The sequence below is a fragment of the Vanessa atalanta genome, chromosome 15 (genome assembly GCF_905147765.1).
Source record: "Vanessa atalanta chromosome 15, ilVanAtal1.2, whole genome shotgun sequence".
Lineage (NCBI taxonomy): Eukaryota > Metazoa > Arthropoda > Insecta > Lepidoptera > Nymphalidae > Vanessa > Vanessa atalanta.
In genome coordinates, this window is record NC_061885.1 from 7,099,190 (window position 1) to 7,113,246 (window position 14,057).

At 32.1% G+C, this 14,057-nt stretch overlaps 1 protein-coding gene across 2 annotated transcripts; it reads right to left on the reverse strand.

The window, feature by feature from the left end:
* Window positions 1-1,365: 1,365 nt before the first annotated feature.
* On the reverse strand, window positions 1,366-11,271 carry LOC125069240 (sodium-coupled monocarboxylate transporter 2-like). 2 transcript variants are annotated; one of them, XM_047678665.1, is made up of 10 exons: window positions 11,027-11,271; window positions 8,066-8,190; window positions 6,985-7,137; window positions 6,261-6,480; window positions 5,520-5,790; window positions 4,391-4,479; window positions 4,210-4,318; window positions 3,732-3,893; window positions 2,899-3,080; window positions 1,366-1,678 (listed from the first exon to the last, which is right to left on the reverse strand). In XM_047678665.1, exons 1-10 carry the CDS (start codon window positions 11,224-11,226, stop codon window positions 1,384-1,386), a joined length of 1,806 nt encoding a protein of 601 aa, XP_047534621.1. In that variant the 5' UTR covers window positions 11,227-11,271; the 3' UTR covers window positions 1,366-1,383. The 2 variants fall into 2 exon arrangements, with proteins under 2 accessions (XP_047534621.1, XP_047534620.1); XM_047678664.1 differs by having other exon boundaries at window positions 1,366-1,681.
* Window positions 11,272-14,057: the final 2,786 nt, after the last annotated feature.

Here is a 14,057-nt window from a genome sequence, read left to right on the forward strand (position 1 = left end):
GCATTCGCAGATGTTATCCCTTTGTTTAACATACATGTCTGGGAATCGAGCTTTGTATGTTAAAATATTAAGACGATAATAGAGAATTATCACGAATTCTATTGTTAAAAAGAAATATTCAATTGATTTAATATGAATAAGTATGATAAGATTAATGTAAATTAAAATCGGAATAATAAAAATTCTGGTTGAAGTAAATACCAGAAAACAATATTAATTTTAATGATTAAATAAAAGTTTTAACAAAAAAATACGTACAGACTTCAAATAATACTGTAGTAAATAAATCAAATTCGCGCCCATTAAAAAAATCATTCAATATTTTTTCATCCATCGGGGTGGTATTTTTTCTTTACATTTAAATGGGACCAAACGGGAAGTATAACCTCCCAAGCAAAAAGAGAATTTTCCAAATCGGTTTGTAAATGACGAAGTTCTGAGGTAACAAAAATATAAATTAAATACAATCGAAATAATAACAACCTTCTTTTTTTGAAATCAGTTATTTGAAATACGTTTAACGAGATGAAAATAACATAAAAATATATCAGGTGCATAAATAAAAAAAAGAGCCGAGATGGCCAAGTGGTCACCACTGCCCATAGACAATGGCGCTGTAAGAAATATTAACCATTCCTTACATCACCAATGGGCCACCAATTTTTGCGAACTAAGATGTTATGTCCACTGTGCCTGTAGTTACACTGGCTCACTCACCCTTCAAACCGAAACACAACACTACTAATTATTGCTGTTTGGCGGTATGAGGAGGTGGTACCTACAAATACCCCTACCACCACGTGTTAATAATATTATATATAAAAACAATATAATGTAGATTTCACGAACCATCAATTTCACTTAAGATTAGCCGACGAAATGAATGAGGCGAAAAATGACGAATGATAATGTTTATGAGGGCGAATTTGGATCAGGTAAACGACTTCATGACGTGCAATATATCATCCTTAACATACGAGTAATGAAAAATGATGGTTAATATGATGATCGAATCAAATTGTGAAATGTCATTCCTTCTCGGCGTTTACCTTCTGTAGTCAATTCAATATAGAACCTCATACCTGAATTTCTGTTTTAATTTTTTTACCATTTTATAACTCTACTAGACATGGTAGACTGTAGCTGGTAGTGGTTGCTGGTTGTTTTCTCTGTGAATATATATAAATTGTCATGGCAACCGATTAAGCGGGGATAATAAAATATGCTTGATAACTAACATATTACATGCGGGAATTCCCGTGGTGATCGGTCAAATAGTCACGTGTTTTAATTTCAAACCACATTCATTTTTGTGTACTACATTCAGCGGAGGTTAGTAATATGTATTTAATAAAATAAAAACAATAAAATCGCAGTCTTTATTTATCGGTCTATAACATCTTTCAAATGTTTTAAAGCTTCATCTAAAGCCATGTATACATCTTGGGTATTTGGGGGTCGAAGTTCCAAAGACACTGTCGCGCTTCTATCCGGTAACTTGTGGAGGAAGCTCCGTGTAAGGGGACAGAAGACATCAGGGTTCATTGACTCGACCTTCGACTTGCCAGTGAGGTAGCTCATGGGAACTCCAATCAGAAGAACAGCCACAGCGCCAGCAAACGGACAGTACGTGAAGGATATTCGGAAGAGAGATTGAAGTGGTTTTGTTGGCAATTGCCTGCTAAAAAACAAAGTAATCTTTAACACTGTGGAATTGCCCACCATGTGAATAGACCACAACTTAATATATTTAGAAATCATATATCTATCATATATGTACATGTACATAGAAATTTTGGTAAAAGAAGTTCATTACGTAACGGGTAACCGCAGACATAAGTGCAATTTCAATCGCATGTAAAAAGCGAAATGTTTTTATTTCAAGGTCGTTTGAGTACAACGTTTTCACAGTTAACGTTTCAGTAAAGCGTTTTTGATGCAAATTTTCCCTTCTACCACGTATATACTGAATACTAAAAACAGTAAACTAAATTTAAAAAAGAGAGCATAAGTGGAATTTTTCTTTTTAATACTTCTTTAATTAATACCAAAATTTGTATTGACTTTTGATTTAGTGGCAATCAAACAATAGTTAGGTAGTAATGGTAAAGTCATCCGAAGAGTAAAAGAGACTAGAAAAACTCATAAAACTACGTGAATCGGGTAATAGTAAGTTGTAATATGGGAAAAGTTTTAATAAGAGGGAAATAAAACTTAGCTCAAGTCGATATCACCCAAGTTGGCCAACTAAGATTATAACTTCCACGGCGATCTTTAACGCGTCGCGTTCCTAATATTAGTAAAATGTTTATTTGCGTTTTTTTTTCTAACGAAAGTGATTATCAAGATTTGATAACATTCATTAAACTAACCGATACGATACTAAAATATTAATTATACCTTTTGGCGTGAGTAATATAATTTTATTTATGACAATATAAAGACAGACAAACTAAATGTTGCCCAGGGACACTACGCAAGACAGTGCCTAACTTAAGTGGTCACTTAATTTATATTAATGACACTATCAATAACAAAAAACAAAAACTTGACCAGGACTATACATGACAGTGTTTAGCGGTTACTTATGTCAGGAACGATTGCGTTGTGGTCATTGTCTGACGAAATGACTTATTTAATCAAATAAAGACAAAAAAAATATCTTTTATTTTCGAAGGAAAAATATACTATTGAAACTGACAGGAAAAAAGTAACACAGTAAGCGTAAACAAAAGTTGAACATCATGAAACATACCTATTAAAATTCTGTAACGATAAAACTACGCGTATAATCGTGGTTATACTTAAAACGAACCAAATCCTTTGAAACATCAAACACCAATTAGTGCAACGAAATTTCACGCAACGAATAATATATTGAATGGAAATTTTACTCACGCAGCGTTCGGTATTACTGTTGTCACATTCACCAAAATGTGTGTGAAGTTAGCTTTGCCGCATCCAGTGGTAACTAACGGCTTACCCTGGAAGGTCAATGCCCCCGTGGCTAGAGCGTTCTCAGCCCCTATAAGCAGCCAGCCACAGAGTACGAGACTCAAGAGACATCCGCTCAAGGCGCCCTAAAAATGTAAGGGGTTTATTTACTCTGCATATAAACGATTTCTTTTGTAAAAGTTAAGTTTGAGTAACGGCTGTCGACGCTGTCTATATCGTATATTGATTTGATTCAAGATTGATTCTATATTTTGAACGTACTTTTATAAAAAGCTGTTGTCATCTAAATATCTATCATTGAACTTAATTTAACCGATATGTTATTTATTTCGCAATATTAGTATACTAGTTGTCGCCCGCAGCTTCGCCTGTGTTTTAGTTTATGTCCTTCCTTGTGTTTCAAGCTTGTTTCATAGCCAATTCCATCTAATTCGGTTCAGTGGTTTGGTTGTGAAAGAGTTAGAGACAGACAGATTAACTGTCTATTAGTATAGATATATAATTCATTTTATTATATATTTGTGTTGTTTTAAAAAGTATATCAATAAGAAAATTCAGATTTATAATCTTTATGCGTAACTGTTTATTTTACAGCGCCATCTATCTTCGTTTCTGAATATTACATCGAAGAAAATACATGAGACAATCTGTAAGAATATGTTTTAAATAAATTACATAGTAGTTCTAATCTGTTACAATAGATGGCGCTTATAATAAAAAACAATATATTTTTATTTCATCATATATGTTAATACTACATGTTTACTTTTACTTACAGAACAATTCGCTCGTGAGAAGACTATGCCCAGGGTAAAAAGGCCAAGAAGAGTTCCTGCAGTTACACCCGTTACTCCGGAAGCCACGTGCTGGAGACGGTCTAATTCCCGAGCTAGCCACACTACACAAGCACAGTATAGACCAACCATAATGCACAGAAACTAGAAATAATAATGATAATTCTAAATAATAATTATATATCATGGATATGATCTTTTTTTATGCTTTGTTTGCAATAATATGGTGAATGAAAATATTGTGGAATTTGCAGATTCGATCCCGATAAAATTTACCGATTATAACGAGACATTGACTTTCGTAGTATTTTCGCTGAGCGTGAACCGCTTAAATTATTGCAAAAAAAAATCTGTCACATCGATTACTACTGGATATGAATATTATCTTTGTAAAAGCTACACGATGCATTGATAAAAATCACTATTTATTTTATAAGAATTAATTTAAAAAAAGGATAACCTTCATAATTCTGCAGCAAGCTTGTTCATTTGTACTCTGTGGCATCCACGGTCGTATAAATTCTTCAAACACTACCCCTGATATTGAATTTATGATAGACGCAATACACCTGTAACAACATTATTATCTTATTAAACAAACGTACACAGAGAGTCATTAAACTGTAATACTAATTACGTACCCTGTGGTTGCGCTAAAGATAGATATTATAAAGATACCACAAATCCCTGGGAACATTGTTGATAAGTGATTCAGGAAATGAGGTACTAACTGAAACACAATAAAATTATGTCTTTTAGTTGCTAATAAAAATAATTCGACTTTCTTGAGTTGTTTTTTGTAAAAATGGTCCTAAAGTGAAGATCGGGGAACAGCAACGAGGCAAATCAACGTACGACGCCATCCAGTTGAGTGTATCATCTGCAACCCCTCTGGTGTTGCAGATGTCCATGGGTGGTGGTAATCACTTTCCATCAGATGAGCCTCATGCTGGTTTGCCCCCTATAACATAAAAAAAGAAAAAAATGGACCGGGAATTTTGCCCATTTTCAACAGAGAACTACGATTAGCTGAACGATGATGTTGAAAATGAATCACGGTTTCTTAAACGTGAGCTGCTCTTCCCACTTGTACCAAGTTTGCAAGATCTTTAAAGTGAAACTACCGTGGGCGCAATGTGAAGTCGAATTTTGTGTGCAACATTAACAATTTCTTATTTTTTTCTCCAATTTTTTATAGGATATAAAATTTTAATAAGTGGCTATTAATATTATATTTAAAAGGTCAAAGGTATTTAATTATTATAAATCTATTTAATCCATATGGCACATCGAAAGTCTAGTCGTAATGAGGAATTTGTCAACTCAAGCCAGACGAAATGTTATAAAATCATAATATAACAGTCGACCCTCAGGGTAAACCGAAATTCCCGAGGGTGACAACTATAATGATAATCAAGAGAAAGAAAAACTTATGTTAAAAGAACTATAATGTTGATAATTCGTGGAGTGAGTATTCATTGATTTCTATACAGAAAACCTTCATAGAAAAGTGTAACTGATTTTCTCTTTTTGCCGACGTTCTTAACCTGATCCTGTAAAATTACAATTATAAATTGCTTGTTAGGGATTTAAGGACTGATTATATTAAGATTTTCCTTTCGTAAATTATTATTGGATAAAATATGACATGACTTAACTTGAATTATGTTCTAAATTTAAAATTAATAAACGCTTTAAACCTTTCGCACACGTAAGTTATCTGTGTATATATTTTTTTTTTATGTTAACTCAAGAGTTTTATGATGTTACCTGTTCATGTTTTTTAATCTGTCCAGTGAGTAATGGATCACAGCCTGCAAACCAAGCGTATATAACTAGTCCCAGAAAACAAGACAGCATCTTCATAAGTATTATTCCAACACAAGAGATTGCCAAACATATTCTCGCTTTACTGATTGTCGGAACCGCTAACAGTTTTTGCACAGATGATTGGCTGAGTGCTATTTTCCAGAGCCAGTTCGTGCTAAGGGCCAATGTCACCACGAAGAAGGACGTGTGATGAGCTAGTTCCGGATCCGGGCTGAAATAAAAGCAATGTGATTTAATATTTTTATTTTCCTTTTATTATATTTAATAATATTCATATCCAGTAGTAATCAATGTGACTAATCTTCTTGTTATTTGATTTTGCCTCTAAAAGCTGTTCGCTATTTATCTTATTTTTATTACGAATATAACAATTAGTAAAAGTTTTAAAATTGTCTATGTCTACAACTTATTTTGTTTGTTTAAATTGTATATAATAAAAGTTGTCGTTCGCGTTTTTGGGGTTGCTATCTATGTTTTCGTTATAAAAAAGTAATCCATGTCTTTCCTGGGAGTTCAATCTTGATTCATACTTAATTTCATCAAACTCAGTTCAATGGTTTTAAAGAGAGAGCTCGAAAGAGTAACAGATTGACAGACAAACAGATTATATATGTGAATATACTTATGCTCGTTAGAAAGAACGCAAGGATAAGTATCAATACTGTTTCCATGCTGACTTACTCGTAGAAAACTAATCTACTTCCGTGGCTAGATATTTCCCACATCCTCTTAAAGCCCATTGGCAGTAATGCCAGACCACTCGGCAAAGCAGTACCAGCCAATGCCAGGAAAGTGGTCACGATGCCAATGCTGATTATAGCACGAAGGCCTCCAATCGCGATGAGTGTGGAACACGCGACGCATATCACAGCCGTTATACGACTAGCTAGAGGATTTGTAACTGCAAATGGGAATACAAGTGATCTATATGTGTGTTAAAATACCTAAATGGTATAGCGTTATACCATAATTATTTTTAAATATTAACAGTATTTGAAAAATATTTAACAATGTTAATTTATTGTTAATCATTTGTTGATTATTTAACGCTTTCTTTCATTTTAACTGTTACATTTTTGAGCTAAAAAAATTAAAGTAAGTCTAAGGCGTCCCCTTTGAGTTAAAGGTTTGGAGCTTAGTCCACAAGGCTGGTCCAGTGCGTGTTGGAGTGGCAGAATTTTGTTGTAATTTAGCATGCAGTTCAAACACGATGTTTTTCTTCACCGCCTAGCACGATTTGAATTATAAAAACAAATTAAGCACATGAAAATTGCATGGTGCTTGCCTGGGCATGAACTCACATTCGACAGTTAAGATGCACGCGTTCAAACCACATTTTCACTCTCTCTCTCTAAACGCGTTCTTCTCACTTAGAGCAAAAGAAATATATTTATAATTTATTTACCCAATCGAAAAGCCAGTAAAGGTACATATGGCACAATTGGCAGCAACATCAGCTTACTAACAACAAACAAAACCGCCGCAACCGTCCGTGTGTGGGTAGAGAACCTTATTTCTAAATATTCGAAACTTGATGATAGCTGAAGTCTATGGAATACTAAAAAAAAATACAACCTTTTCATTAGAAAAATCTCATTATAAATAGGAAGTAGAGAATGTAATACTTATATTATTAGTAAGATAAACAACTAAGGCTTAGTAATGAGTCACAAAAAATTGTAAAATCATTATGAGAAATTACAAATTAACTTATATTTAAAGATCGATCGATTGATGATTGAGTGAAATTTCAAGTCGAATTTCGCGTCGCAACGTTTTTTGTGTAACGGTCGAGTGAAACGTTTCCGACGTAAATATGATTTACTTCATGTATAAGTATTTTTTAAATATGACTTATTATTAATGTAACGTATAATTTGAAACAACATAAGAATGTAAAACTTGCCAAGGGTAGGAACTTTGCACAGATAATAATTTTAGAAAACATCCGAAAATCCATATCAAACATTTTAAACATCATGAATGTATGAGATTAATATTAATCCAATGTTTGAAGATATTGTTTGGCTAAAGTACGGAAACGCCGTCAAATAAAAAAGTTAGATAACCACAACGAAAATATTTGATAACCGCTAGGTTTATTTCCTCGTTACTTACGACACTCGCTCTCGGTTCGGATACCTTATAACACTGCAAACGCAGAGGTCCAGGATTCGAGCCGAATTAGGACAGCGTGGCAGAACAACCTCCTTTCTCATCCTTCGCTATTTTTGTCACCATTTATTGTTGGCATTTATTTAGGGTCGGAAAAGTTTCACTCAAATTTCACCTTGAAAGTTTTACTCTCATAAAAAAAACAAAAAGACTCTCGACAAAATAAACTTAACTTTGATTTTTATAAACAAAGAGTTTTCTTATTATTTATAAGAAACGTCTTTGTTTATAAAATCGCACGTGACAACTATAAGTATCCGATTATTTTTATTTGTTTATAAATAGAAATGAAACATTCACAAAATATTTACCCGGTAAATAAATTACAGCCGTTAAGAAAGTCACAAAGATAAGAGACAGCGCTGAAGCCCAGTACTGCGTGCCTCTTAAATATATTTCTACTGGCACACCCAGTAGCGTAATGCTGGTCAAGTGACTGAAAAAAATAATCTATGTGAAAGTGATTTGGTATGCCCATAACATCGATCCTATTTATTATATATTATTCATCTATATTTATAATATTTAAAACTTTATCATGTTACCGGTTTAAATTGGTTTGAACTGGATAAAAAATTATTTGTTTTAAAAATATACGAGACGATATTCATACAAATAAACGCATACAGCCTGATTGATGTAATCGCACGTGACTGATGAAAAAAAATTTTGTTTCATCAATTGGCTGCTTTGTTTATGGATATCGTAATAGTTATAACGATCTAGGTAATGTTAGTCCAAATCAATGATAAATTCCGAGTGGCTTTTTAGTAAGTATTTAGAGACCTGGTTTTATTCTCTGCTAAAGGAAAATTGGTAACTTTTGTTGCTGAAAATAGTTACTCAATTCTTAGCTTAATGTGTTTTAGTTGTGTCAACGGGGTAGAGATTATTTCCTCAATGTCACGTGAGATGGACACAAAGACAGACGACACAAAGACGATTGTTTCACGCAATCGCGGTGTTAGTAAGACGCAAGTACTGTCAATTTTAACCTATCACGCAAAATGTCGAGTTAAATCAGTTGAATATCAAAAGAATGCAAAGGAATACGAGTGAATTGTGCACGAGTGTATTAGAATGTGTAATATCTTGAGTTAGACGTAGGAATTTGTATACACCTAGATATATTAATTGGTTTAAGCAAAATGAAAAATTACTAACAGTATTTAAAACGAATGTCTTCTTTACGAGTCTCGTAAACAAGACATTCGTAGATAATGTCGAAATATCGAGCACCACCAAATAAAAATAAAAAACATGGTACATCCCGTTTTAAATACTGTTAGTAAAAAAAATAACCATGTTAATTTAAAGTCTTATATAAAATGAAAAATGTAATCGGTTACATTCTAATACGTTCGAAATACTGAATTTGCCGTTTATTTTATGAATTACAAAAGGCGTTTGAAAAAGCCTTTGAAAGTTGTAATTTTTAGTCATCAAATTCGTTACGTGCTTCGTTAAATGATTCGACATCTTCATAACTATAATTTTCAATGAATTCTTGCCGGTTCTTCTCGGTACAATCTACATTCCGAACCGGTGGTAGCTTTACTTTAAATAGTTTGTTAAATGACGATTAAAAAGTGCTTGTGAAAAAAGCATACTTGGATAAAGTACATTTTGATTTGATTTATCAAAACCTGAGATTTCGTCCGGTCGATTACGCTTACGGCAGTCAATCGCATTAGAGACCAACCATCTACGCATGATATGTCTATAGCTTATTCCAATGGAAGTAGGAAATAAGATAAACAAACTTTAGATTTACGTATTTCATACGATTTGCTAATAACTCAACTATGTTGTGCACTACTAAGTTCAGTTTAATATATTTTTATTTATAATAAACACTATTGCACTTAACCACTTATTTCCACTTTAATTCTACTTCCAAAATTCCGATAACAGTTTCGTCAACGTTCAAAACGTCATTTTTTCGAAAATCCATTGTAAATATCATATATTAATCAAGCTCTCGACCAATAATATCGCGTCAATTTGCTGTCAAATGTTCTTTAACTGACTTTTTTCCTGTTATGGTTGGAATAGAGTACCTATACAAGTTTTGCGCAACCCTACCATCTCTTCCGTCACTCTCTTAATCCGATGGGACGGCAAATCCGACCGTAAAGAGTTCAGGCGCAGGACCAACGGCTTTACGTGCTTTCCGAGAGTGTACACTGTACACACTTCTAAATGCCAGACTTCGGGCTTTTACTGAGAAATTTTCGACTGAAATACCCAATAACTTTTTATCGGTCTGACCTGGGATTTGAACCCAGTACTTCGGAATCTGTGGTTTTATATCAAGCAGCTAGGCCAACGAGGCAGTCAACCTATCAAAACCTATATCCTATCCCAACCACGAAAGAATTAAAGACGATAAACAACTTTGGCATTGATTTGATGTTACATCAATGGTGGCCCTGAAACGCCTGTCATATGTATTCGCGAAAAAATGGCTATTCTAACGTCGGCGAAGTCGTTATCGGATCTTTGGAAGTGTATTTAAGTTTGATATAAGTAGACAAATGGATTAACATTGAGTTTTAAATTAATATATAAGTGTTAATCAACAACTGTTTGCGGTATATAATATAACAGAGATATTAACAAATCGAATGGTACCTACTAAAAATCTATCTCTGGTAAAATCTATGGTTTGTTAATATCTACTCGTTCTTCCATTGGAATAGAATTTACAATTTTTCTAAACATTTGTTGCCACAAATAAAACGAGATAAATCGTTTTCGATCAATTTATATTAAATGCTTCGAATCACATGTCAAGCAAAATATACGCATAGTATAACTCTAGAATGTTCTACTGCTTGTAGTACAACTTGCTCTCTCTGTGAAACATCGTGAGGAAGTATCAGTCGGATACCGACGACTGGCACAATACGAATTCATTGTCATCATCAGCTGATCCGCATAAAAGTCGCTAATTATATATATATATATTTACATTATGTATATGTACGATAAATATATATATATATATATATATATATATATATATATATATATATATATATTTATATATTTATCTATATATATATATTATATATATATATATATATATATATATATATATATATATTTATATATTTATCGTATACATTTATGACCAAGAAGTAATTTTCTCCTTTCAGTATATATTTAACATTATATATTTGTTTATACATTATATTTGTTTGAATATATAAATGATTATGTATTAATATATAATAATTTTTAAAAAAAATTTCATAAAAGACACTTACCTGGCAATCAAACCCAAAGAAATTGATACAACTGACATATTCTTCCCGCCGAAAAGGAACCCAGAAACGGTATTGTATTTATTATTCACGAACAAAAAGTATAAAATAATTCCAATCACAACACCCAAATTAATTCCAAACAAGCAATATTCAGCCACGTTGAAATATAACGGGGACACTTGAACCGTGGAATTTCTCATTTTTATATGTAAATAATTAATCTTACGTTATAATATAATATAGAAATGTTTAAATACAACGTGCCGTGACGGAATGTATGTTGCGAATAAAATCATATCGGCTCTAAGTCAACAACAATAGAGTCATAGAATGATATTATAACAAAGATAAAAGCTAAATAACGACGGATTTCTTCTCAATCTTTTAGCAAATAACGTGAAAAGGATTTCACATCTCATTAGTCAAACAAAATATTCAGTTAAAACGATAGAAATGATAAACGCATGTACTAACCAAATCTTTGAGCAAAGATTGAAAACCGTAGTACTTATTCCTCGTTCATAAGGGTTGGCAATTATTTCTTAAAAATATATTTTAAAAAAAATCATATATGATCACATAAACATAATGAATGATTTCATTCAATATTAGTTATTTCGAATTTAGAATAAATTTCTTTATTACAATTTATATTTCCTTCACTGCATTATTTCTTTGTTCATTTTTCGAGATTCAAACGGCTCATACATATAAAAATACTGACAAGAAAAATAACAAAAAGTTAACAAATAAACGAATCTAGTTTTTACTAATTATTTTAGTTTATAAAAATATTTAAATAATATCAGAGTTAAACTGATTTCTTGGATTGGAGCCTTTAACCTATTGATTTAGTTATTAATTTTTTAGTCTTTATTTGTCATTTTATTTTCCAGTTTTTAGAAATTGAGATGACTTAAAACATAATGTGATAACTAAATGATAGCCAACCCTATAAATTTTAAAAGTGACATCTATTGATTCAAATGTGAACTAAATCTGTATCATATTACAAGGACTAAGGCGCTATCAATCGGGTATTATATGATTCGTGTAGTGTAAGTATTGCACTTAGTTTTTAGGCTATCCGTAGGATGGCGCTATTTAAATATTTTGCTGAATTGACATAACATACTTTTTAATTGTATTTTATCACTTCTTTTTTAACTGGTAGTTAATAAATGTTAGAGACATTAAGATAAAAAAGTATTTAATTTGACCAATTATTAATCTGTGTATATTGATAAAACAGATTGGGTTGTCTGGAAGAGATGGCTAATTAGCCATAAGCCCGCCCACTGTACAACACTTAAAATAATCGGTTATATTTTTGGTTTGAGCATTACTTCTGTTTTTTTTTTTATTTTATTTTTTATGTGTTTCATCCTAAGATTTCTGTATTTTTGTATATCTTTATCAATAAGTTTATTTCATTTTGAATTTCGATTAAGTAAATTTACATTTGAAATCTAAATCAAAACAACAAAATTCTAGTTTTTCACGTGCAATATAATCTTAAAACATATACTCCAACCCTAGACTTATATATAAATATACATATAGTAATTGACTATTGGAATGTGACTTGTCTTCCATGTTATATGTGTTTGGGGAGGAAAGGGTTATATTATTATTATGGATGGCGTGCCGCTTTTACAGACATTAGAATATTATGCCTACGACTGTTCTAGCGACCCGTACATACAGTCTTTACTAAAACCTCAGTACGTAAGTACATATCTAAACTAAATTAAAATATATATAAATATAGAATATTTTTGTACTATATTTACTCAGCTGTTAAATACGTATATAAATACGAATGAATTTAAAAAAAAAAAAGTGATACGAACTTTTTCGTCTGTTTAGAGTTGAATTTATAATCTGTAGGAACAAGTTTACATTCAATTTTATAACATGCATGTATACGATAGTAGATAAGTTTAACCTGTCTTGTCTTTTATATAACTTTAAATCTTTTCCTTACAGCATCACCTTTTCTGTTTAATAGCGCGAAAAATTCACTCAACGTACGGCCAACGTTATATTGTATAGACTTATGTATAGGTAAGGGACAGTTATACTTATGCCACATAACTTAAGGACTATTATTCAACCAAATGTACCATTACTTCGCCCGAACATACATTCCTGTACACAAATCATCTAATACACAATATCACAAATATTTCTTGTTCAAAATACTGGATACAGAACCACCCGAACAAACGGAAGTTTCACGAAGGAGGAGGCGGGAGAGCTCAGTTGAGAAAATGATAGACAGAGACGGTTAAATATATCACGTGTAAGAGCGAGGGGGATGGTGTTAGAGAGAAATTAAATTATATTTCCCAATGGTGTCAGCCAGTTATTAAGTGGCCAGACGCCATTTTGAATTATTATGTTTTTTATTTCTTTTCCCAGGTTTCCCTATTGTACGACGGATTCCTTTTATTTGTAATAGTTGCGGGACAGAATTGCAAATGGATTTTGCAGTTTCGTTGTAAATCAAAAGTATTGTAAATAGCGCGTTGAAAGTCATTGTGTTAGTGTAATATTCTGTAGTCACGTCAAGTAAAGAATTTTCATGAATTACTGGAAATATCTTAATCCCGCGTAATTACAATTACACTAATTATTAATCAATTTTTAATTGTTACTTGCAACACTTATCTCACACACAAAACATGAATATTTGTTATTTAAAAATGTATTAATATAAAATTAATCAAAAATGTACCGACGTTTATTTTCGTAAAGACTATAATTGTTAATTAAAATATTTTCTCTAAACAATTATTTATTAAAAAATTGTAACAGTTTTCAATCAATTTAATCCGACAAAGGGTTTTACATATTCATCCCTCACTCACTACGGAATGAGGGCCTTTTCTTTGCATTTTTTCGACGCCGGGGGTGATAGAAAATTATAAAAGAACGAAATGCCTTCAAGGGATTAGGGGACTGGCGATGGCGTCTTGACCACCCGGATGATTGCTGGATTTAAAAAGGTTATTTGACAGTGTTATTA

Excerpts from the sequence above, each read along its gene's own strand:
- LOC125069240 (XM_047678664.1), bottom strand. The coding sequence starts at position 11,226 with ATGAGAAATTCCACGGTTCAAGTGTCCCCGTTATATTTCAACGTGGCT. Across the intron at positions 6,481-6,984 it reads TTTACTGGCTTTTCGATTGG|TTACAAATCCTCTAGCTAGT; the intron begins GTAAATAAATTA and ends TCCCATTTGCAG. Across the intron at positions 4,319-4,390 it reads ATCTTTAGCGCAACCACAGG|GTGTATTGCGTCTATCATAA; the intron begins GTACGTAATTAG and ends ATGTTGTTACAG.